The 25705-nt window shown below is 42.5% G+C and overlaps 1 protein-coding gene across 2 annotated transcripts in view; it reads right to left on the reverse strand.

Moving 5' to 3' along the window:
* The window catches only part of SCFD1 (sec1 family domain containing 1), a 124023-nt gene that overhangs the window by 90433 nt on the left and 7885 nt on the right, over positions 1 to 25705 (reverse strand). For both annotated transcript variants that reach the window (XM_074996913.1, XM_074996912.1), the window contains exons 2-9: positions 25570 to 25640; positions 23860 to 23948; positions 19206 to 19296; positions 17871 to 17993; positions 16821 to 16908; positions 14759 to 14848; positions 12370 to 12425; positions 9713 to 9798 (exon numbers count right to left, since the gene is read on the reverse strand). In XM_074996913.1, the coding sequence (XP_074853014.1) occupies positions 9713 to 9798; positions 12370 to 12425; positions 14759 to 14848; positions 16821 to 16908; positions 17871 to 17993; positions 19206 to 19296; positions 23860 to 23948; positions 25570 to 25640 (694 nt within the window). The remainder of the gene's footprint in view (positions 1 to 9712; positions 9799 to 12369; positions 12426 to 14758; positions 14849 to 16820; positions 16909 to 17870; positions 17994 to 19205; positions 19297 to 23859; positions 23949 to 25569; positions 25641 to 25705) is intronic.

Consider the following 25705-nt stretch of genomic DNA (forward strand, 5'->3'; position numbering starts at 1 on the left):
AATAGCTTAGTTACACAGACTGATGACTTATTGAATAAAGACTATATTGTTATCAGTGGTGATAATCACTATTACAAATGGACAAAAAATATTCAGGGTGATTAGATTTGTTAGCAAATTCTGAAACGATTGCTTCATTCACAGAAAGGGGTGTGTTGGGTGAATAAAATAGTCTGATTGGGTTTGGGTCTTCTGTTTTACATGTGAAGCTACAAAGAGCTTACGACTTTCAGGCTTATATTGTCATCAGTATGGTTATAGTCAGCTTCTTTGTGAGTAAAATTTTCCAAATTTACTGAACGCACATTTCTTCCTACTTCTGAAAAGATGACTTCTGCACTTTGACAGTTTTATTCCACGTCTCCTTTTCACTGATCCCAAATATCATCATTTCATTACTCTGCAATTGTCCAAAGAATTGTCAGGAAGTCGGTGGTATCTTGGAGATAGCTGGGAGTGTTGGTGGCACAGGGTTTGAGGAGGGAGTCCATGTAACTGGATAGTCTGGTGGTAAAGGTGCCAATATTCGAAATGATAGGGCGTCCAGGGTTTCACACCGCTATTCAAAGGGAAGCAGCCAAGCTGACTTTTATATTCAAATTCGGCTCATTAACATGTGGTTTGAACCAGGATGGGAATTATCTGAGTCACTATAAAGGGGTTTGTCTGCATACTTGGCTTAATCTAATTCTTGACCTTCCCACCCCCCGCCTCCACTCTCTGATTTGCTCACCTTGATCATTTTTTTCTGATTTGTCCTCCTTGATTACTGTTTTTGGTTCTCTGTGCCTTTAATATTGAGTCTGCTCTGGTATGGCTATGGTCTGAAGAAGTGGGTCTGTCCCACGAAAGCTCACCTAATACATTATTTTGCTAGTCTTTAAAGTGCTACTTGACTGCTTTTTGTTTGATAGTATATAGACTAGCACAGCTCCCTCTCTGTTACTATTTGACATATCACTGTTAACCCTATTCAAGCTCACTTATAAATATTTCTTCCACATCAAATATAAGCCACATATCTGAAGGCCAGATTCTGCACAAATCTGTGTTCTATAAGTCAGTGCATGATGGATTTGAAAGCCACATACAAGCAAAGGCAAGGGCACAGTCTATATCTCAATGTGCTCCAACTTATTCCCCACATATCACATAACTGATTCCAGCACATAAAAATATAGTATGCATACTGTGGCCACATTAACATATCAGTAGTTCACATCCTTGTCAACAATATAAGTGGTGTGAGAATCATTATCAAACAAAAGCAGTTAATGTAACCACTATATCGGGGCATAAGAATCATGAACCAGGGCAGGCAGACAGTATGAAATAGACCAGGGACCCAGAGAGCACATTTCCATTACAAACAATAAGACTACCTAACTGAAAGACAATTATTATTCTGCCAGTAAGAGATGTCTTATGTCCGTCAAAGGTAATGCAAGGTGCTGCTTGTCACCAAGCCAGTGATCCATACAGTATGAGAGCACAAAACAGAAACAGCCTCACCATACAGTTCCAGAACGTCATAGAGATAAATCAACAAGCAAAATAGTCATCTTAACAGTCCCACAGGTGTAGGTCAAGAGTAGGACGACCATATCTCCCTGTCCCAAATATGGGAGAAATGTTGGGGAGGGGTGCCTCACCCCAGTTCCACTGAGGTGTGGGGAGCCAGAAAGCAGAAGGCAACTGCTGGTGCTCCTCCGGCTTTGTTGAGCCTTGGGAAGCTGCAAAGCAGGTGGCAGCTGCTGGGGCTCCCCTGATCCTAGGGAGCTGAGAGGGAAGCGGTAACCGCTGGTGCTCCCCTGGCTTTCCAAAGGCGCAGGTAGCTAGGAAGCAGAGCACCAACCTACCTTATCTTTGGAAGGCCCCCCGCTGGCTCCCTCTTCCTGTGGCTGGAGAACATGTAATCTCTCCTCTTGGTCTGCAGCCAGAAGCTGCATCTGTGCTTGCTACTGAGGGAAAAGGTAACTGGTGGGGGGACCAAATACTGGGCAATTAGCCCCTTTTAAAAAACAAGTCAGGACCCCTTTCTGGCACCTGAAATATGGGGCCATCCCACTCAGTACAGGACAGATGGTCAACCTAGTCAAGAGTAGTGGAAAAGAACAGAAATTGCCATCTCTCTCTGCAAGGAACATAAATTCAAGTTGCTAGTAATGATCTTTAAATCTTTTAATAATCTCAGACAGGGCTATTAAAGAGACCTTTGCTCCTCACCTGCCTTGTGGCAATTAGGATCAGTTGGAAGAACTTGCTATTGGTTTGTGACGATGAAATAGCCAAGACTTACAGCAGGAGAATCAGAGATGTAGTCTACTTTTGTTATTTCTGACTAAATAAAAGCAAACTTATGAATATTTCTGAAAGTAATAAACCATTCTCATTCTGTGAGTTGATATACTAGCTATTTTTGCAGTATACAGGATCTTTCTGGGTCTACAGCTGAACAAAAGTTTTGTCTTATTTAATTATAGAAGTTTTTAGCTCGGTTACTGAGTACTACATACTGTCTACCCATAGTTTTTAATCTGAGGGGTTTCTTGTTCTAGTAGTATAAACTGTCACACTACACCTCAGTCTTCAGGGTAATATAATTATGATATATTATAATTTTTTTTAAATAATCAACGTATTCTCCCTGTTCCAGGCAGAAGGATCGCTAAACAGAGATGAAGTCCATATACTGAGGAAGCAGACAGGATCCACATGCTGCTCAATCTAGTGAGGAGCACTTTAACCTACGTTCAAAGGAGACAGATGCCCAGAGGTAAGTAAAAAGCATGGAGACCTGGGAGAAGGGTCAAAATTTGCAGGGAGCATGGCTAAACAAGAGACTAGACAGAACTGGGGCTGGAAATCAAAATGGTATCTCAGATGTCTACAGACTAAAGTGAGAAGTGTGGGAAACAAACAGGAAGATGATGAAAAGCTAGTAAATAAACATAACTATGTCACAGCTGGCATCACAGAGACCCGGTAGGATAAAATACATGACTGGACTACTAGTATGGAAGGGTAAAGCTTACTCGGGAAGGACAAGGAGGGAAAAAAGGAGTTATTGATTTATATATTAAAAATGTACATACTTGGACTGCAGGTGAAATGGAAACAGAAGCTAAACTAGTGGAATGCCTCTGGATAAGGATAAAAGGGGTAAAAAACAAAAGGTGATGTCATGGTACATGCAGACCTCCTGACCTGGAAAAAGAGGTGGATGAGGCTCTCTTTAAACTAACAAAAAGCATCCAAAGCACAGGACTTGGTGGTGACGAGGGACTTCAACTACTGTGAAAACAACACAGCAGGGTACAGCTTATTCAACAAATTATTGGAATGTACTGGAGACAATTTTTTATTTCGGGAAGTGGAGAAAGCTAGTAGCAGGGAGGCTATTCTAGATTTGATTTTGATGAAAAAGGAGGAAATAATTCAAATTTTGAAAGCAGCTTGGGTGAAAGTGAACATGAAATGGTAGAGTTCACAATTTGAATGAATGGTAGGAAGACAGTGGATTTCAAGAAGGCAGACCAGCAAATTCAGAGAATTGGTAGGTAAGATCCCATAGAACGCAAGTGTCAGAGGAAAACAACTGAAGACAGTTGGCAGTTATTCAGAGAGACATTAAGGGCACAAGAGCAAACTATTTCACTGAGTAGGAAAGACAGGAAGTTTGGCAAGAGATCACTTTGGCTTAAACCAAAAGATCTTCAATGATCTAAAAATAAACAAACAAACCCTATAAAACTAGATCAAATTACAAAGGATAAATAAAAACAAAGAACACAAGTGTGTAGGAGTAAAATTAGAAAAGCCAAGCCACAAAATGAGAAGCTAGTTAGAGGCTATGGGTAACAAACCTGCTCCATATTTCAGAGTATCTGTCTGTCCATTCATCCGTCTATATGTTCAAGAACTCCTCCTAAATGGTCGTAGCTAGGACCACCAAATTTGGTATATAGCTTCCTCTTATGATAACTTAAAGCAAGTTAAGGATTTATTGTGCCAGGAAAATTGGATGTGCCTGGAGTGGGATTATTCCTCATAAAACTATACAGAAAAGATAGAATCATCAAGCAGGTGAAAGGGACTGTCTGGGGGCAACCCCTCTCTCCACCTGCGCCTTCTCAGTCCCAAGCCCCCCACTCCCTAAGAGGTTTTCAGGGAGGTGAAGAGGGGAAAAGGGGTTGAAGCTCTCCTCCTCCTTGCTCAATTCATATGGTGATGTTGCTGGCTGTTTCCTTTTGTCAAGGAGTGAAAGGAAAGTTCCCAATTTACTACATTCCTCACTCTCACCGGGAAGTGCAGGGGACAGATGACCCTTGACCTGCCCCAGGCAGGGGACATGCACCTCTTGCCTAGCTGCCCTTGCTGGAGTTGCAGCCATAGAGAGGTGCTTCTCATTTGGCCCCAAGTGATGCAATGAGAGAGGGTAGGGGTAGTCCTCTCTCCCTGAGCAACCTGCATACTGAACCTGTCATCCCCAGCCCCACCCTAGAGCAATGATTTAAATGAAATGTATACATTTTCGTTTTCCAAAAAAACAAAAACTGAGTTAAGGACTTGAGTAATGCCTTATAAATCTTCTAGCACACTATAAGCAAGAGGAAGTTTGAGGGCAGGGTAGGTGTGTTACTCAATGAAAAAGGAAAAACAACAGAAAATATGGAACTAGCAGAGGTGTTTAATGACTTCTTTGCTTTGGTTACCTCCCAGAAGATTGGTGGTGACTGGAAGCCTAATATAGTGAATGCTGGTGAAAATGGGTTAGGGATCAGAAACTAAAATAGAAAGACAAAATTAAAATTGCTTAGACAAAGTAGATGTCTAAGTCATCAGGGCCTGATAAAATGTACCCTAGAATACTAGAGGAACTGACTGAAGAGATATCCAAATCATTCGCTATGATCTTTGAAAAGTCATACTAGATGGAAGAGATTCTGGAAAAGGATGGATATCATGTCAATGTATAGAACAGGAAATAACGGACCAGTTAGTTTAGGTTTAGTACCTGGAAAGATAATGGAGCAAATAAGGGAACAATTTGCAAATACAATACGTAACAGCAAGCACGGATCTGTTACAAATAAATCATGTCGGACCAGCCTAACAATTTTCTTTGACAATGTAACAAACCTACTGGATGGGAGATGCAGTAGATGTGAATTTAGACCTTAGTAAGGCTTTGATACACTTTTGCATGACCATCTCTAATTACGGAAATACAACCGAGATAGACCTATTATAAGGTGTATCATAACTGGTTGGATAAACATTCCCAGACAGTAGTTATCAGTGGTTCATAGTCATACTAGAAGGGCATCACACGTGGGGCTCTGCTGGGATCAGTTCTGGTCTATTCGTTAATGATTTAGATAATGGCAGAAAGCAGGGGTGACACTACTGGGCTGCAGGCCAGATACAGCCCATGACATTCCTTGATTCAGTCCATGAGGCCTGGGACTCCGCCAGCAGGGGGAAACCAGCACGGGCAGTCAGGCGTGTGTGGTGGGCAAACTATCAGAGCCCACTCGCTTGACTGGATCGCCAGCTGGCAGGGAAGGGGGCAAAGGCTGGGGGAGAGCCCCAAGCATTGCAGACTAGATCAAGGCAAGCTCTAGACCACATCTAGCTCGTGGGCTCTGCCTGGTGGGAGGAGAAAGCAACGCTGTGTTGGAATGGCAACAGAGGGAAGCTCTGTCTCCCACACTGGAGAGCAGACTGCACCTCTGTCGTGCCCACTCCCCAGGAATCCCACTCAACAGCAGAGATGGCAGGGAAGAGCCTGTAAGCCAGCACAAACCCAACTGTGCACCCATGCCAGAGCTATGGCATGTAGGCACCCTCCGCTCCGCCCCGCCCCCTCCTGCCCAGATGGCACATTCCCATCTCCAGCCCCTTCCAACGACACATCCACCCCATTCCTGTACCCTTCCTATCATCCTAACCCCACATCACCACCCGAATACTGCTGCACCCCGTTCCACCCATGTGGCCATATCAACCTGTTCCAGCACCTTACCTTCTGCCCAGACCCTGCACTAGCTCCTTCACCCTACTTCCTGCCCAGAGCCTGCACCTCCCACCAGGCATCTAAACCCTATTGCCTGCCAAGATCCTGAACCTCCACCCCCAGATGGCTCCCCAGCAGCTCCTCCCTCACACTGTACATCTTATTTTTGGCTTCACCACAGAGCCCAGGGTGGAAGGCATACAAAATCTACTGGCCCTAGACCCACAGAAGAGTTATTCTGTCTCTAAGAGGAAGCCACGAGCCATGGTTCACTCCCCGATCCCTGTCTACTTAATGTTTTAACTGGTTAGTTAAATGGGATTTTATAATCCTACTGCGTGCACCTTCATTTAGGGTGACAACTTACTATTCGTATCTAATCTATATATTATAGTAGCTTAGTTTGTGTGTTTTGTTTATTTGCTAGGTAATCTGCTTTGATCTTTTTGCTATTCTTTATAATCACTTAAATTCTATCTTTTATAGTTACTAAACTTATTTTTTGTTTTGTCTAAAACCAGCATGCATGGAAGTCATACCTTAGGGCAAAAAGTTATGACTATCCCTCTCCATGTTAAGGGAGGAGCTGAATTTCATAAGCTTATGCAGTATAGTTCTCTTTAAAGAACAAGACAGTGTAATTTTGGGTTGGGCTGAGGTAGCTGTGAAGTTCCTTAGCTGAAGCCTCCCTGTGCAGAGCTGATCTCAGCATCTGTATGTAGCTGAAGCAGGGAGTGCGTCTACCTGTATGTGTGCTGGAACGGACTTGAGAGCCTGTCTCTGCAGGACAGTATAAAGGGGTACATGAAATAGGCACGATCAGCAGTACCCCAGTTCAACAGGGGAGGAAACCCACTACGTTAACATTTATTTTCCCTAATACTTCTGAAGATTTCATAAAAGACAAACCACATCTTTGCATGTATCTGTAGAACGTCTAGTTTGAGAGAGTTGCAAACTGAAAGTGTTTTAGTGTTACTGCAATAAACACAAAAATAATCATAGAATCGTAGAAGAGTAGGACTGGAAGGGACCTCGAGAGGCCATCGAGTCCAGCCCCCTGCCCTCATGGCAGGACCAAGCACTTTCTAGACCATCTCTGAAAGCCATCTATCTAACCTCTTCTTAAATATCTCCAGTGATGGAGATTCTACCACCTCCCTTGGCAATTCGTTCCAATGTTTGATCACCCTGACAGTTAGGAACTTTTTCCTAATGTCCAACCTGAACTCCCCTGCTGCAATTTAAGTCCATTGCCTCTTGTTCTATCCTCAGAGGCCAAAAGAACAAGTTCCCTCCCTCTGCCTTATGACACCCTTTTAGATACCTGAAGACTGCTATCAGATCCCCCCTTAATCTTCTCTTTTCCAAACTAAACAAGCCCAATTCTTCCAGTCCTTCTTCATAGGTCATGTTCTCTAGACCTTTGATCATTCTCGTTGCTCTCCTCTGGACCCTCTCCAATTTCTCCACATCCTTCCTGAACTGCGGTGCCCAGAACTGGACACAATACTCCAGCTGAGGCCTAACCAGTGCAGAGTAGAGCAGGAGAATGACTTCTTGTGTCTTGTTCACAACACACCTGTTAATGCATCACAGAATCATGTTTGCTTTTTTTTGCAACAGCATCACACTGTTGACTCATATTTAGCCTGTGGTCCACTATAACCCCTAGATCCCTTTCTGCTGTACTCATTCCTAGGCAGTCCTTTCCCATTCTGTATGTGTGACACTGATTGTTCCTTCCTAAGTGGAGCACTTTGCATTTGTCCTTATTAGACTTCATCCTGTTTGCCTCAGCCCATTTCTCCAGTTTATCCAGATCCTTTTGAATTATGACCCTATCCTCCAAAGAAGTTGCAACCCCTCCCAGCTTGGTATCATCTGCAAACTTAATAAGTGTACTTTCTATGTCAATATCTAAATCGTTAATGAAGATATTGAACAGAACCGGTCCTAACACAGACCCCTGCGGAACCCCACTTGTTATACTTTTCCAGCAGGATTGAAAACCATTAATAACTACTGTCTGGGTACGGTTATCCAGCTAGTTGTTCACCCACCTTATAGTAGCCCCATCTAAGTTGTATTTGCGTAGTTTATTGATAAGCATATTATGTGAGACCGTGTCAAATGCTTTACTGAACTCTAGGTATACGACATCCACCGCTTCTCCCTTATCCACAAGGCTCGTTATTCTACCAAAGAAAGCTATTAGACTGGTTTGACATGATCTGTTTTTAACAAAACCATGCTGGCTGTTCCCTATCACCTTACCACCTTCCAAATGCTTGCAGATGATTTCTTTAATTCCTGGCTCCATTATCTTTCCTGGCACAGAAATTAAGCTGGCTGGCCTGTAGTTTCCCTGGTTATTCTTGTTCCCCTTTTTATAAATGGGTACTATATTTGCCCTTTTCCAGTCTTCTGGAATCTCTCCCGTCTCCCATGGTTTTCCAAAAATGATTGCTAAAGGCTCAGATACCTCTACTATCAGCTCCTTGAGGATTCTAGGATGCATTTCGTCAGGCCCTGGTGATTTGCAGACATCTAATTTTTCTAAGTAAATTTTAATTTGTTCTTTTCTTATTTCAACTTTTAAACCTACCCCTTTTTCACTAGCATTCTCTATGTCAGGCATTCCTTCAGATTTCTCTGTGAAGACCAAAACAAAGAAATCATTAAACATCTCTGCCATTTCCAAATTCCCTGTTACTGTTTCTCCCTCCTCACTGACCAATGGCCCTACCCTCTCCTTGGTCTTCCTCTTGTTACTAATGTATTTGTAAAAAGCCTTCTTGTTTCCCTTTATGCCTGTAGCTAGTTTGAGCTCATTTTGTGCCTTAGCCTTTCTAATCTCGCTCCTGCATGCTCGTGTTGTTTGCCTATATTTGTCCTTTGTAATTTGTCCTAGTTTCCATTTCTTATACGATTCCTTTTTTATTTTGAGATCATGCAAGATCTCCTGGTTAGGCCAAGGCAGTCTTTTGCCATGTTGTCTATCTTTCCTATGCAGCGGGATAGCCCGCTTTTGGGCCCTTAATAATGTCCCTTTGAAAAACTGCCAACCCTCCTCAGCCGTTTTTCCCCTCAGTTTAGCTTCCCATGGGACCTTACCTACCAGCTGTCTGAGTTTACCAAAATCTGCCTTCCTGAAATCTATTATCTCTATTGTACTGTTTTCCCTTCTACCCTTCCTTAGAATTGTGAACTCTATGATTTCATGATCACTTTCACCCAAGCATCCTTCCACTTTCAAATTCTCAATAATTTCCTCCCTATTTGTTAAAATTAAATCTAGAACAGCTTCCCCCTGGTAGCTTTTTCAACCTTTTGGAATACAAAGTTGTCTGCAATGCAATCCAAGAATTTATTGGACAGTCTGTCCCCTGCTGTATTAGTTTCCCAACATATACCTGGATAGTTGAAGTCCCCCATCACCACAAAATTCTGGGCCCTGGATGATTTTGTTAGCTGTTTAAAGAAAGCCTCGTCCACCTCTTCCACCTGGCTAGGAGGCCTGTAGTACACTCCTAGTAGGACCTCATCCTTGTTTTTTACTCCTCTGAGTCTAACCCAGAGACTTTCAACCCATCCATCTCCTATGTCCATCTCCACCTCTGTCCAAGTGTGTACATTTTTAATATACAATGCAAAATATTAATATTAATGCAAAATAGCTTAGCACAATACCTGAATTGTCCAGCCCCAAGTGTGTCGCCTGTGAAAAGACTGTTTCTGGCATCTCTTAAGTTCTCGCGGAGTTTCTTATCTAGTTTCTAAAAAATGTAAAGCATCTATTTACACACCTGTGAGGTTAGCAATTCTCTCAGTTTATACAATAGGCGACATTTAAGACAGATGAGGTTTTACTGATGTCAAGACAACAGCTTTCCAAATTTTAGTTTTTCTCTTACTCGTGCTATGGCTGAAGTCACATAACTTAGTTTAGATACAGTTTCTCTTACTTGCCATATTACTATCTTGACATTCCTGGGCAAATTCCTGATTTTACTGATAATCCACGCCCATCTTTAGTGGAGTCTCTCTCAGATTTAAAAAAAATGAAGGGAGTTGTGCAAGTTGCAAAGTCAGGCACTTGAAAGTTAAAAAATGCTGGATTTAAGGATACCCGTGCAAACTGAATTCTCTCTCTTTTGTGTCCCACCTGTGCACTGCAGGAGGTTGGGGTCTTGTAGGAAAAATGTGATTATGTAATCAAAGACTATGCAGAAACTGAAGAATTAAATTTGAATGGAGAACTGTAAATACAGTATTTCTCACCTACATTGTGTTTATACTTTTATTGTTTTGGCATTCTCCCAAAAGTTGCTCTAAGGATTGGAAATGAGAGAAAAAAAGTTATGACTTTTAATAGTTTCCTTATGAGCAAAATCTAAATGGAATTTAATGGAACAAAGAGGAGGCATTTCTCAAGTCAGAGTTGTTTCCTCTGACAGATTTTAAAGGTCTGCTACTGTAAAAAACAGAGGTGCAAAACCTTTTCTTTGATAAACTCAAAGAATATTTCATAATGGAAAACGTTAAGCAGCCTGAATACAAGGCTCCACCATCTCTCTCTAGGATACTGCAAACAAAACTAACTCAGTTACCATTTAATTTTACATTCTATGTGGGGGTGGGGGGAGAATCACAACTCTAATCTGTTGTCATAAAAGAGGTAAAAAAAATTACAGCTGCAGTCTCATGAAACATTTCAAATGTGCTGTTGACTATAACTAAAAACAAAAGTGCTTTGTTTTGTTCTACAATTTTTCTTGGCAGTCTCCGAGATGGAGTCAGAAGTCCTACAACATTCGCTTTGCTGTTCAGGAAGCTACATAGATCCCCAGCCTGCTTTATGTTGTGGTGTGGTGTGGTATTTTATTTTATAAAAAGTGTAGGAAGAGAAAAATATAACCAGCCAAATAACCTAAGTTTTCATTCAAAGACCTAAGGGAAGGTTAATACAGAGAGATATTAGATATCTGGGACCAGTTCCATGAGGAACTGCAGAGCTCGCAAGGAGGTAAGAAGAGAAAGGTCTGGTCAAAGTAAAGGCAAGTCTAAAAGAGGCATGCATCTTCTCTATATACTTAGGGTATGGGAAGCTCAAAGAACTCAGCATAGGCCACAGCTGCTGTATCATCACTCGTTGTCCAACCAAGGAAAGTGACTCCTATAGATCAGACAGCATGCTACCACAGTTCTCACTATGCCAGTGTTTGCTGCATTGGCACACTTTGGTCAGTTACATTTTAAGATTGTAGCTGCTAGTATTTCCATTCACATGGGAAAGATTCCTATTGTCACGTCTAACAGGATTATGAAAGGCTATTTTTTCATTAGTTTTCCCACAGAGTTTTCATAATCCATATAAAATAGTCTACCCCAATTTTAACATTTATAATAATGTGTCTAATGAGGTCATATAAACCATACTGAGATAAGTAACAGAGAGGAAGCTGTGCTAGTCTATACACTATCAAACAAAAAGCAGTCAAGTAGCATTTTAAAGACTAGCAAAATAGTTTATTAGGTGAGCTTTCGTGGGACAGACCCATTAAGTCACTGAGTCACTATAGGGGCTTGTCTGCATACTTGGCTCAGTCTACTTCTCGACCTTCCCCCTCACCCCTCCACTCTCTGATTTGCTCACCTTGGTTATCTTTTTCTGATTTGTCCTCCTTGCTTACTGTTTTTGGTTCTCTGTGTCTTAAATATTGAGTCTGTTCTGGTCTGGCTATTGTCTGAAGAAGTGGGTCTGTCCCACGAAAGCTCACCTAATAAACTATTTTGCTAGTCTTTAAAGTGCTACTTGACTGCTTTTTGTTTTGATACTGAGATAAGGATATTGTAGCTGAAATTAAAGTTGTATCAGTTTAAAGGAACAAATCTTTTCCACTACTAAGCAATATTGCAATAAGCAAAGGAGACACTCTCTCTAAACATTTATCAACAAAGCAGTAATCTATTGTCCTTATTCTCCAATTATCTTTGCTTACTATTAGCTCATTCCCAACTTATACAAGCTCATAAAACTACAACCATCAACCAAAAACAGCATGACTACAATTATTTACACAAGTATTTTACACAATTCTAACTACTGTCTGACACAGCAGGCAGGGTGCTATGTCTAGTGGAAAAGGAGAAGATAAGGTACTGTTTGGGTTGGAGAGATGTGCTCCTCCAACCATCAGAACTAGAGGCTCTGTGGAAGCAAAGCCAAGAAAAACATTTTACTGTCGTTTTCTTCTTTGATGTTAGATATTCACATTTGTGAAAAATAAAATGTTATTAGGACACTTATTGGAAACAATCAGATATTTAGTGTTTAAAACTCTTACCACTGCCACCATTTCTGCTGCAGTTCCTCTTGAACATCTGATTATAGGAATAGCGCCTATTAAAAGATAAAAACGACCTCTATTATAATTTCCAGGTCTTAAATAATTATACTGCAAAGTCATGGTTTTCAAAACACACTGTCTAAATTGTACATAAAGCATGGCTCTAGTAGTCACTATCCACAAGACTATAAAAATAGCTTATATCAATACATTAAAACAAAGTATTATAAATAATGGTAAGATTGAGAAATACTTAAAATTGGATTATAAATCTATACTAGCAGTACATTTACATCTCTCAGAGGGGTAGCCATGTTAGTCTGTATCTGCAAAAAACAATGAGAGTCCTACGGCTCCTTAAAGCCTAACAGACTTATTAGGGCATAAGCCTTTGTGGGCAAAACTACTTTGTCAGATGCATTGGACATGAATTATTGGGATTGTCAGCTAAAACATTTAAAAAAAAAACCAGTTCTCTCACCTATCCCACATGCAAGTATTAAAAGTTAAGAAATTTTACGTTATTTACGATGTTTACTTTTTCATTTCTCTCAGATTAGGCAATCAAACAGATTACTCAGTTTTGCTTTTGCTTAGTTATTTTTGCTTTTCATAGTCAGGATCCCTTTCATTACAACCATACTGCAAGATCTGGGTTGTAAGTCACTGCAGGGGACGGCTTATTTATTAAAAAAAAATTTTCCATTGGAATTTCAGGCTTCACTTATCACGGTGAATTTTTAAATCCAGGTAAATTGAAGTGCTGAAGATTAAAGGGGTTTCATAACATACACTAACTCTTGCCACAGAAATTAAGGCATTCAGTGGGTTCAAAGGATCTTTCTAAGGCTTTGTCTTCATTATGTGGTGGATTGATGCTTCAGTGATCCAGCCACAGGGAGTCAATTTAACACTTCTCTTTGGATGTGACAAGTCAATCTCTGCGCACTCTCCCATTGACTTTGGTACTCCACCAGGACAAGAAGAGTAGGTAGAGTAGACAGGAGAGCAGCTCCCATAGATCTTGCTGCACAGGAGACCCCATGGTAAGTACGTCAATATGTACACAGTTTGCATAGCTGAAGTAGCATAGGTTAGGTGGATGGATGTGTGTAGACAAGCTCGACTTCTGAGTGCCCTGGAGGCTGCTAAACTCTCCTTTCAAGAAGTTACTTTTAAGGCAGTGAAAAGGGAAGTAATTCTGAGAACTGTCAATTTTAAGCATTTACTTGCTATTAAAATGGATGTGTACACCTTTCAACAATATATTTGACAGTTATCCAGATGTTATTGACATTTAATATATTTTGTTTCTATTTAACAAGACTTCTGTTTATCAGCAAAAACCCAGACAATCTCTGAAAATCTCAGAATAAAAAAAAATAGATTTTAGATTATTGGTTGCCATGAAGATTGGTTGTTTATTATGGCAAAAAGGGCCTGTCATTTTATTAGAAGAAAATCAAATGTCATGGAACGACATATACTTTAATTTTGCAATATAAATTACTTAAAATGCATAACTGGTATTTTCATAAAATTAATAACACTCCATGAGCATGCTAGTTGTGATATTATTTATGACTTATTTAAAATATTAAGGGCCTTTATCTCAAAAAGTTTCAGCATTTGTTGAGCTCTGCTCCTAATTAAGGAGTTCTCACAATGAAACACTGACATTTTTACCACTGACTTTAACAGTGGCAGATTTCTGCCAAGAATAAGCAGTTTTGAAAAGACGATCTTAAAGTCGCTGTTTGTTTCACAAATGTTATGACTATGATAGAGAGGTTTAGTATCAGAGGGGTAGCTGTGTTAGTTTGTATCCAAAAAACCAACAAAAAGTCCTGTGGCACCTTATAGACTAACAGATGTTTTGGAGCATAAGCTTTCATGGACAATGACCCTCTTCCTCAGATCTCTACACAAAAGCTTATGATCCAGAAAAATCTCTTAGTCTATAAGGTGCCAGAGGAGTTATCATTTTAGAGAGGTTTAGAAATAGTTAGAAGGTTGTTATGAGCTATGAGTTCAAAGAATATCAAAGAATGAGTTTGAGTTCAAAGAATATCCAATTTTCAGTGAAAAATATTAAACTAATACCTTGTACTTCTTAAAGCACCTTTCATCCAAGGATCTCAAAGCAATTTTTGTTTTTTTAACCACACACACTAAGATTCTACCATATGACATTGGAATCACTGCCTATTCAACAGAGGTTTCAGACCAACACACAGATTTAGTGACTAACAAAAAAATTACTTATCAAGTAGAATCTAGGAGTCTTCCATTGGCCCTACTTCCTCTCTCCTGATTCTTATAAGGAAGTACAGATCTCTTCGAAGGAACAGCACACTAAGAAACATACTGGAACTTGTAAACTTACCAAGTGTAACGAAAAAGCAGAAGAGACTGTCAACCACAGTGTCCATAACGGCCTCCATTTCAGTGTCAGTTATATCTGGTCTGTTAATGGCTAAAAATTGTAAAAGAGAGGAAAAGTGGACTTACACCCTAAAGCACTCTACAATATACTATACAAACATTCACAGTGAGGAAATCTCCTGCAGCAGCTAAACAGCAAGTCAATCATCAGCACTGAAGAAATGACCAAAGTCAAAAGCTGTGATAAAGACCCCACTTGATGCTTCCATTTCTACTGCAAAACAATTTTTGAAGTAACAAAAAATGAAAAAAAACCACAAATAATAAATTAGTTTTACTGGGTAGATCAAACCATTGTGCAATTTTCTTCTACATCTCTTACAATGCATGTTATTCCTGATCTGACCCTGTTTCTATCACAGGTATGGGTGAAGTTAGAGAATGCGCATAGATATTTTGGATTAATGTCCACTTGGAAATCAGTTTCCCTAGGTGGAAGCCATTGTGCCATCTAAAGAATAAAAATTCAGTTATTGTATAAATATTACAAGGAATTTTATATATTAAGAAAGTTCCAGACTCAATGGCTTGTAACATACATAATTATTTCATTAATGGTTAAAATAGTTTACTATCAACGAAAATCTGCATGGGAATTTTCTGGTCCAAGGATAATGCCAAGATATTTTATATATAAATATGGAGATAAACTCTGCATATGTGTGTAAAATAGAAACACAGCTGCTTCCCTGTAGCTGGTCTACTCTAACAGTAACAATTATTCTTTAACTAATATTTCTGGTTTTAATATAAGCAGTTTACTAGGCAAGCCTGGCTATCAAGTTCCGTTTGTTTAGCACACTGTGGTAACCATAACCATTTTGCATAACTCACCTAAGTTGATTATGTGTACTTTTTTCATGAGACAAAGAAAAAACTGTGAAGTTAGCATAAATGCAGAGTAAACTCTTAATAGAAACCTATAGTCTATAACACCATTTGAATTTTGAAAAACACATCTGTTTAGAAATTAAGCAAAAAGAATGGGTCTTAATTTCTAACAAGCTGATAGGGAAAAAACATGTACTGACTTGGTCATTACTCAGAAGACCAGAAGGACTCCCGTCATAATTAGAAAACTATCTTCTCTCTCATCTTCCAACCTCCCTAGTAGATCATTAGTACAAAGAAAAAGCAGGGATCAAACTTCTGCACTTCAGATTTTCAGTTGCTCCTGATCTAGAACTGATGTTCTCCAAAACTAATACTAGAATAAATACGCAGTACACACAAATGCACAAAGTAATGAAGAGTGACTCTATAAATTGACAGTAGGTGGATTCCAGTACTCTACCTCTTTGAGAGCAGTCAGGTAAGTTGATGGGAGAGCATCTCCCATTGACATGGTGCAGCAAAGACACCGCAGTAAATTAAACCTAAGCTACCACAAACTCCACCTACATTCCTGACATAGCTGCCTAACTTAGGTCAGTTTAACTCAGTCATGAAAACAATTCCAGAGTATCTATATAAGGAATTATTCAAGAACATATAGACACTCTGGAATTGCCTTTGCTACTGGGGTTCTTGAAGAACTGCACGTGCAAAGAAGCCCTGTGACTGTGTACAAAAATATACTGCAAAACCTCAATAGTAGAATTTCAAATTTATTTATTTTTAAAAATGTTCAGTTGTCTTTAAAATACCTTAAGTTAATATAAGCACTCTTCAGCCATTTAATAAAGAACATATATTTATACTCAAGATCAAAATAACCAAGTGGGTAAGGCATTGGATTTAAGATCTTATTACCACATTTCTGCATGGTTTTGAACTCCATTTCTAGCACATTTTTGTGAGGTCAGGCTAATTCATTATAGAGGTTTCTTATGGCCTTAAAACAGATAAAGATTTTAGATTTACATACCCGCTAAATTGGAAATCCTCAAATACAGAACAGAATTAGATTAAGATCAATACTAAATCTTGTTTTGATTTCAAATTAATCTTACGTTTTAAATATTCAATGGTAACAAGTGTTATGCAAATAAATTTTTACCTACCACGATATGAGATGAGCTCCTTATTTTGATTGCACAACACAAACATATCATCTTCTAAAGTAATAAAATTGAGATACTGATCAAAGACCTACAAATTAAGGGACAAAAAGAATTAGAAAACTAGACCAGTAATTAAACAAAAAAGAATTAGATAACTTCCTGGCATTTAGTTGCACTAATAGCTATTAGCCAAGATGGTAAGAGATGCAACTCCATGCTTGGAATGATCATAATCTTTGACATTCATGGTGGAGAAGAAAGAGGTGGATCACTCCAACCACCCTATTCTGTACACTTCTGTGGAGCTCTGATGTTGATATTTTTGCTTAAATTCTGATATCAGAGGCAGGATAATGAACTAGCTGGACCACTGGTTTGACCCGAAATGCCAGTTCTTTATGACAATCAATACAATATGCTAAGAGTAAATTGTTAAGCCATCCTGCCTTAAATATGCATTCATGACTTGTTAGAGTTTTAATGGGAAACTTAGCTGTATCTCATTTTTATCTATAGTTACTACAGCATAATTTAGAATATTTAGAATATTCAAAAAGAGAGTAAGATACAACGACAGCTGAACCATCTTAGAGGTTGCTGTTCAGAACTATTAAGAGGAAACAAATTTTAAAAGCTTTTAGGCCTGGATATTCAGTGTTATTGTGGCAGTGGTGACAGCCAGGGCCCCAGGCCCATTAAACTGCTGCTGGAGTCCCTAAGTAGTATGGTCAAGGCAGCACTAAGGGCTGGCTGGGAGGTGGTGGTGGTTCCTTCCTGGGCTCCTTTTGCCCAAGACCCCACCCATTCTAGAAGCACGGAACTGCAGCCCAGCAATTTTGTAAGCCCTCTGCCCTGCCACTTGTAAGGCACAAATTACCAGTAAAAGTGATAATACGTGAAGATTTGGCTTTAGGATTAACCAAATGAAACAATCGTTTATATTTCATTACAATTGTAATGCTAAATGTTTTGTGAAACATTAAAAAACACAACAAACATGGGGTTTTTAAAAGTGAAGATCCTTTAATATAGCCTGCAGAAATTTCCTACCTTTGCTACTTGTGTAACTGCACTAGCCCCGAGAGCAGCATTCGCAATGTCCTCCAGTTTACTTCTTGAAATGGCAGAAATAAAATTTAAATAATACGATTCATAAAGCTGATTTCGAAGATCCTGAAAGCAAAATTAACAGCTATGACTCTGAATAAGTATTAAGAGCATCTTACCAATAATGAAGTTATTTCCTACAAAACTGGGAATCTTTTATCACCAGTATTCTACTTATCACAAACTAAATGACTCTGGTGTGTTTTGATGACTGCAGATACAAAAAAAGATGTATTGCACATTAACTGAGCTTGCTAAATGCATGGATAGTTATGAAATGAAAGACATTAAGTTATCTTAAATGTGCTTCAAAAATAATACATTTGCTGGTAAGGAGGAATAGGCTCTAATCAATTAAAGGAAGATGAGAACAACAAATTACAGGACCAGGATGTTGTGCGCAAAGGATACATGGTTCAAAAAGAAAAAAAAAAATCAATAAAATGAAAGGCTACAGTAACAAGACAAAGAAAAACCTGCCTTAAAAAAGCAAGAACAAGCCTTTCCATTGTCTGCAGGTAAACAAGGAAGGGAAGGAAATAAGGCAGGAAGACTCTGAAGAAAGGAAAGCACCAAAGATAAAATGCTTCAAACTGGGTTTCTGTTCAAGCTATCAAATTAGTTGAAAAGCAATGACTCAAAGTTCTTTATGAGAACTCCTCAAGTCTTGCTGGGACAAACCATGATGAAAGGACTATTCTTTGGTCCATGTATGAGTATACCTGATCATAAGCTCATGTGTTACTGTATCAGATGTCATGTACTGCTACTACTTAGTTTTTTTAGACGCATTTTAAGCAACTGCACAAGTTAATATAGGAATTTATAGAGTAATGTATGGTAGGGTCCTTCATTATTAATATTCCTAAATATGTCCAGAACTGGACACACTGACATACCTAACACAACATATCAAAAGCAAGAAAATGAAACAAGGTATTCAGCAGTGTGCATATATATATCTCTACTATTTCAGTCAGATAAGAGACAGGATCAGAAAGCATGACCAGCAGGGATGCCTAACTTCAAATCACTTTCTTCCCACAATTGCGTTCCCCGTGCCTACTATTGCTCATTCTTAAAGTTCTGGAAAACATCAACTTCATTAATTACAGTTTGGATATAGCAGTATTTTTATAACAGAATTCTTCTTTTGTTGTAAATATTGATTAATACTGTACATGCAGTACGTCAAAATTTGAGAAAAGGCACATTCATAAACTCACATGAATTACATATGGTGTCCTATTTCAAATCTCAAGTGTGCAAAGTAGTTACCTGGCACATTCTGTCAATATTTTCTTCTGTTGGCATTACAAAGTATACTGCTGGAACATCTGGAATAGGGTCTCGATCAGAATGCAACAGCCTGAGGGAAAATCAAAACAAAGTTAACTTTCTAGGTACTGCTGCTTCTCTTCCTATTCCCTCAAAATCATGAGCACCAGAAAATAAAATGTTTGGATGATCCCATTTTCCATAATTCCTCAGTTTTATGAAGCTTAATTACAGAATATCACCACGCACACAATACCCAATTATTTCAAAAATAAAAAATTATTACTTTCTAGATTAACACTAACCTTAAATTAACAGTTGAGAGATTCAAAGTAGCAGGCAGATATTGTTACATTCTCTTTCTCTGCTATGGAGGGTAAGAAGAAACTGAGAAATGTTAGGGCCCATGTAACTCTTTTTAGCCGCGTCTACAAGAGCCAGCTACTTCAAAGTAGCCGTGCCAACTTCGAAATAGCGCCCGCCGCGTCTACACGTGCCGAGCGCTATTTCGAAGTTGAAATCAACGTAAGGCGGTGAAGTAGGGCACGTGTAGACGATCCGCGTCCTGCAACATCGAAATAGCGGGGTCCTCCATGGTGGCCATCAGCTGAGGTATTGAGAGACGCTCTCTCCAGCCCCTGAGCTCTATGGTGGCCGCGTGCAGCAGCCCCTTAAAGCTCTCCGCCCCCTTATTTCCTGTGCAGGAAGCTGAGAGCTCGTTCAGGCAGCAGCACTGCCACGTGCCCAGCCTGCACGGACCTCAGCATCCCCAAGCCACCATCCTGCACCCCATGGCAGCCAGCCAGCCAGCCAGCCCCCCAAGCGCCCCCAGGGCACCCCCCGCCAAGGGGACCCAGGGCTCCCAGCCTGCCAGCCAGCGGAGGAAGAGGCAACAGGGCCTCTCCTGGACGGAGGCCAAGATCCGGGACCTGCTGGGGCTCTGGAGCGAGGAGGAGGTGCTCCAGGTAATGGGGAGCAAGAGGCGGAATGCGGATGCGTTTGCTCGGCTGGCCAAGGGCCTGGCTGCCCGGGGTCACCCTGCCCACACTCCTGACCATGTCAGGAGTAAAGTAAAGGAGCTGCGGCAGGGTTATGCCTGGGCCCAGGACGCAGGCAGCCAATCTGGGGCTGCCCCCACAACTTGCCCCTTTTACAGGGAACTCAGGGCCATTCTGGGCCCCCGGTACCTCTTGAGGCCTCGGCCGACGAGCCCCAGCAGGCCCCGGAAACAGAGTCTGCCCCGGAGGCAAGCCCTACAGCCCAGGGGCCCCCCCAGGAGCCCACTCCTGGGACGCCAAAGGAGGAAGACAGGGGTTCCTCCAGAGACTGGGGGCTCCACATTGCCCTCCCGTCCCGCAGCTCCAGCAGGGTGTCCACCCAATGGGTATCCCCCGAACGTGGGAGCGGACCGTCAGGTATGTACCCCCACCCCCGGTGCACACCCCCGGGGTTAAGGGGCGGGGACAAGAGACATGACCAGGGCCCTCCACACACCCAGATGACCATGGCCCCAAGGACAGCAGTGGCATGTCCCTCAGAAGAGTGCATCAGCCCCTGCCCCCCAGCAGGACAGCGCCATGCCCCATCCCTGGGGATGGGGGGAGCGGAACCTAGGGTCCCCCGGGGGAGGGGGGGGACACCCATCATCATCATCAGCATCTCTGGGGGACAGGGATGGGGGGACAAGGGCCACGGGTCAGGGCCCACACTAACGGCTGTCCCCACTCTTCTTCCCCCATGTTCCGCAGCTGCAACATAGGAGGGCCCGGAGAGCGCTGGCGAGGTGTCCGTGGTCCTGGAGAGCCCACCGGGGCCATCCCAGCAGGCCAGCCCCTCGGCAGAGCACCAACCAGCCCCAGGATGAGGCCGACGGAGGAGTCACCCACAGATGGCCACGGACCCCAAGCTGCTCACGACCCTCTAGCGTCAGCTGAATGTGTCAGAGCAGTGCCTGCAGGTGGAGGAGCGGCGGCTAGAGCTCCAGGAGGAAGCGCTGGCCTGGCGCCAGGAGGCTTGGGGGGGCCTTCATGCGCACTTTTGACCGTACTGTGCAGCACCTGGCCCCCCCGCTGCGCCGCCCGCCACGCCACCCACCACTCCACCTGCCGTCCCTCCACCGTCTGCCACCCTGGGGCCTGCCGACACCAGCCAGCCATATTTGCTGGTTCTCCCGGCCCCCACCCAGCCTCGACCAGGGCTCCAGCTGAGGCGTGGGTCGCACCCCCCCAACACTGGGCGCTGGACATTAGGGTGCGAGGCCGAGGACATGGCCCCCCGCTCCTTTCTACGTATTTCCCCATTTGTTGTAAATAGTTTTTGTTGGACCCCTGTTTTAGTAGCTGCCCCCCCATGTAAATAGTTCCCCCCTTTTCTTCTGTTAATAATAAGGTTGCAGTGTTTTGTTTGAAACAACATTTCCATTTATTTCCAAGAAAAGTGTGTGTGGGGGGCTGTGCTCTCAGGTTCTCTGTGGTGTGGGCATGGGGGCAGGGAGTGTTGCGGAGGATGGGGGGTTGCAGTGGGTGGCTCACCCGCAGCTGGCCCTGCCAGCGTTCACCCCGCAGCCTGGTCAAAATGGGCCCGCAGGGCCTCCTGGACCCAGATCCCCTCAGGGTCAACCTGGCGACTGGGGGCAGCGGGTGGCTGGATGTCGGCCCTGCCAGCCTCCACAGCCCAGCCGTGCAAGAAGGCCTCTCCCTTGCTCTCCACCAGGTTGTGGAGTGCGCTGCACGGGCCCACAACCTGGGGGATGTTGGTGAGCCCTGCCACCCAGGAGGGTGAGGAGACACCTCCAGTGCCCTTTGAGGCGGCCGAAAGTGCGCTCAACCACCTGGCGCGCATGGTTCAAGCGCATGTTGAACCGCTCCTGGCTGGCTGTGACATGGCCCATGTAAGGGTGCATGAGCCAGGGCCGGAGGGGGTACGCCGTGTCTGCAACAAGAAAGAGGGGTATGGTGGTATCCCCCACAGAGACCTCCCGCTGGGGGATGTAGGTCCCCGCCTCCAGCCAGTGGTATAGGCCCGAATTTCTGAAGACCCGGGCGTCGTGGGTGCTGCGAGGCCAGCCAACATAAATGTCCAGGAAGCGGCCCCAGCTGTCCACCAAGGCCTGGAGGACCACGGAATGGTATCCCTTCCTATTCAGGAAACGTCCTCCACTGTGCTCCGGGGCACGGATGGGGATATGGGTCCCATCCAGAACCCCAAAGCAATTTGGGAAGCCCAGGCTGGCAAACCCTGCGATGGCAGCATCCAGGTCCCCAAGCCGCACAAGCCTGTGGAAGAGCAGGGCACTGATTGCACGGACAACGTGCAGGGGAAGAACATGAGAGAGCACCGGTGAGGGGTGTGCAGGGTGTGTCTGGCCCTCCACCCCTGGGCTCCCCTCCCCACGACTCCCCCCTTCTCTGGGTTCTCTTACCTCCATGAGGACAGCCGCGACGGTGGCCTTGCCCACGCCAAACTGCTGCCCTACGGATCGGTAGCTGTCTGGAGTGGACAGCTTCCAGACAGTGATGCCGACCCGTTTCTCAACAGTGAGGGCACGTCACATGGAGGTGTCCGGGTGCCGTAAGGCAGGGGTGAGCCATTGGCAGAGCTCCAGGAATGTCTGCCGGCTCATCCGGAAGTTCCGGAGCCAGCGGTCGTTGTCCCACTTGCCGAGCACCAGCCACTCCCACCAGTCCATGCTCATGGGGTAGCTCCACAGCCAGTGGTGTGTGCGTGGGGGAGGCTGGGAGGGCAGCAAGGTCTAGGGCTGCTTTCTCATCCCCTGGGGGCAGCTCATCTTCCTCAAATAAAAGATGGTCAGCTGCCTCCTGCATGGCACTAAGCAGGGCAAACACTGCTCCTCCAGGGGTGGGTGTGTGGACCTCTGGCTGCTGCTGCTGCTGGGGGTCCATGCTGCTTCCACAGGGTGTGCATGCTTGTAGCTCTGCAGACCGCGAGCTGTGCAGGCTGCGTGTGTCTGGGAGGGGCCCTTTAAGGGAGTGGCTTGCTGTTGCCCGGGAAGTACTAGTCCGCCCTCTGACCCTGTCTGCAGCTGTTCCTGGCAACCTTATTTCGATTTGGGCCACTGTGGTGTGTAGACGCTCCCCTGCAGTGCCTACTTCGATGTAGTGCTGCCCAAAAGTCGACGGCACCAGCCCTGGAGGACGTGTAGACGTTATTCATCGAAATAGCTTATTTCAATTTCGCTACATCGAAATAAGCTATTTCGATGTAGCATCCCCGTGTAGATGTAGCCTACGAGCGTCATAAGGAATGGCAAAAGCACATATGACGCACACACATCCTCACATACCGTTGACAAAAAAAAATCCTCCCTCATGAACATGCAAACTCACAGTTGGATCAATGTGGATATATACTTGAAGAATACAGTGGTTATATTATTTATTTGAGAGGGAGTTCGACTTTAACTGCATAGGAAATTCTCTAATTAGTTTGCTAACTTTACCGATACCTTTAGCTACAATATTCCGACTGGATTTTGGGCAGAGGCAACAACAGAATTTTCAGTTAAATATTTAAAAGTGTCTTTGTAATTTGTGTACTGATTCAACAGGTTTGCAAGTGACTTCTCATAATACAAACACCTGGAATTTTTGATACGGATGAGTAAACAGACATAACTACCAAAATATTCACTCACAAATGCAAGGTGATGCCCATATCTCTCAGCTCTTTCACTGACAGCAAAGGAGAGATGATGTCTTGGCCAAATCTGTCATAAATGAGAACCTACAAAACATAGGATGGAAAATGTTCAAACATTAACTTGAAAATTGAACTAAACTTAGAGGTTTCTTCCATTCCTATCATTATTGTTTATTAAGAGACAATAAAGTAGGGGGGGAAAAAAACCGCTCAATAGCAGCAAAAAGAAAGGCGGAGGAACCTTGCCAGAATCAGTAACAGATTCTGTTCTGGCATGGCTATCATCTGAAGAAGTGGGTCTGCCCCGCAAAAGCTCATCACCTAATGAATTATTTTGTTAGTCTTTGAAGTGCTACTGGACTGCCCCCCCTGCCTTTTTTTTTGTTGCCAGAATCAGTACTTCATGCCAGTCAAACAGGAAGTTCTGAACACTGTGACATGCAAAAGTGCCACAAAAAGGGCAACTCCTCTGACCTGACAAAGAGAAAATTGATGGTACAGGACTTAGTGGAAAAAGAGAAGGAAAATACTCTGGGAAATTAACATTATTCCAGAATGCCCTGCTGAAAAAATAGTAATGAAACAATCTTGGGATTTGCCTTAGATTTACTACTTTAAACATTCACTTTCTAACAGGTTATTCTGGAACTTCAATTAGGCACTGCTTTCTATAGGATGCTGTACTTTTAATCATGCATCTTCTCCATCAACCAGAATGTACAATTCTCCTTATTAACAATACATAGAATTGCTGTCTTCTGTAAGTAATTTAAGTACCAAAACAGCACACACACAATTGACAACATAAAGAAGAGGATAGGCACTGCTTAAAGATAACTAGGTTATTCAGTTTTTCCAGTGCACAATAGTTAAATGCATCACCTCATAATTAGTTTCTATGTTGGTCACTGGAAACTTGGCCTGAAAAATGTAAATTTTTCATAACAAATTTTCAGGCAATAATTGGTAAAAATAAATAATGCACAACAGATTAAAATTACAACTTTTAAAAAAATGTATACACCTTCCTTGATTTGTTACTCTCACCCCTACATCTATTTCTTTGTTCCAATGCTCTAGGTGGTTTTCAAACGTAAAAAAATTAACTATTTTAATAATTCAGAAAGTGGCAACCCAATGTAAAGATAAAGCTCGTACACAACACTAATTTTCTCAAGATTTTTATCTCGAATTGGTTAAAATCAGGTAATCTAAACACATAGGCTATGTCTACACTAGCCCAAAACTTCGAAATGGCCCTGCAAATGGCCATTTCAAAGTTTACTAATGAAGAGCTGAAATACATATTCAGCGCCTCATTAGAATGTCAGCAGCCGCGGCACTTCAAAATTGACGCGGCTTGCAGCTGCGCGGCTCATCCAGATGGGGCTCGTTTTTGAAAAGACCCCGGCAACTTCGAAATCCCCTTATTCCTATCTGCTGATAGGAATAAGGCATTTCGAAGTTGCCAGGGTCCTTTTCAAAAGGAGCCACGGCTGCAAACCACGTCAATTTCGAAGTGCCGCAGCTGCTGGCATTCTAATGAGGCGCTGAATATGTATTCCAGTGCTTCATGAGTAAACTTCGAAATAGCCATTTGCATGGCCATTTCGAAGTTTTGGGCTAGTGTAAACACAGCCATATTGTAAAGGTTTTTTTTTTTTGTTTTTTTTTTTAAAAAAGACAACAACGTAGTTTCTCTTACCTTCCATACTGGTTCTCCAGTGCTGTTTTTAATAGGGGGAACATTAAAATTCAACATACGCTTCAGGGCCACTGAAAAACAGTGAGATCAAAACATTCAATTACTATTAGGTTAGTTTAACTTTTTAACTTGATAA

This window comes from Carettochelys insculpta, chromosome 6 (assembly GCF_033958435.1).
Source record: "Carettochelys insculpta isolate YL-2023 chromosome 6, ASM3395843v1, whole genome shotgun sequence".
NCBI classification, from domain to species: Eukaryota; Metazoa; Chordata; order Testudines; family Carettochelyidae; genus Carettochelys; species Carettochelys insculpta.